Raw genomic sequence first — 578 nt, forward strand, 5'->3', positions numbered from 1 at the left:
TGCCGGCCGCGCCCGCAGCCCTCAGTCTTCTACGTGCTAGTGTGCGGCTTGACAGTCACGGACCTGCTGGGCAAGTGCCTGCTGAGCCCCGTGGTGCTGGCTGCCTACGCGCAAAACCGGAGCCTTCGGGGGCTGCCGCCCGCGCAGGGCAAGTCTCTGTGCCAAACCTTCGCCTTCTTCATGTCCTTCTTTGGGCTCGCCTCGACGCTGCAGCTCCTAGCCATGGCCCTGGAGTGCTGGCTGTCCCTGGGGCACCCCTTCTTCTACCAGCGGCACATCACCCTGCGCCGGGGCGCGCTCGTGGCGCCGGTCGTGGGCGCCTTCAGCCTGGCTTTCTGCTCGCTGCCCTTCGTGGGCTTCGGGGACTTTGTGCAGTACTGTCCCGGCACCTGGTGCTTCATCCAGATGGTCTCGGGAGACGGCTCGCTGTCGGTGCAGGCCTACTCGGTGCTGTACTCCAGCCTCGTGGCGCTACTGGTGCTCGCCATCGTGCTGTGCAACCTGGGCGCCATGCGCAACCTCTACACCATGCACCAACGCCTGCGACGGCACACGCGCTGCTGCGGCCTCCGGGAGCG

The 578-nt window shown here is 67.1% G+C and overlaps 1 protein-coding gene across 1 annotated transcript in view; it reads left to right on the forward strand.

Moving 5' to 3' along the window:
- Ptgdr (prostaglandin D2 receptor) overlaps nucleotides 1–578 on the forward strand; it is a gene marked incomplete at its 5' end in the record, with an annotated part of 9129 nt that continues 8551 nt past the window's right edge. Inside the window, one exon of the mRNA XM_033765316.1 lies at nucleotides 1–575. Coding sequence (XP_033621207.1) covers nucleotides 1–575 — 575 coding nt within the window. The remainder of the gene's footprint in view (nucleotides 576–578) is intronic.

This window comes from Fukomys damarensis, unplaced genomic scaffold (genome assembly GCF_012274545.1).
Source record: "Fukomys damarensis isolate Sample0158 unplaced genomic scaffold, DMR_v1.0_HiC HiC_scaffold_17, whole genome shotgun sequence".
NCBI lineage: Eukaryota > Metazoa > Chordata > Mammalia > Rodentia > Bathyergidae > Fukomys > Fukomys damarensis.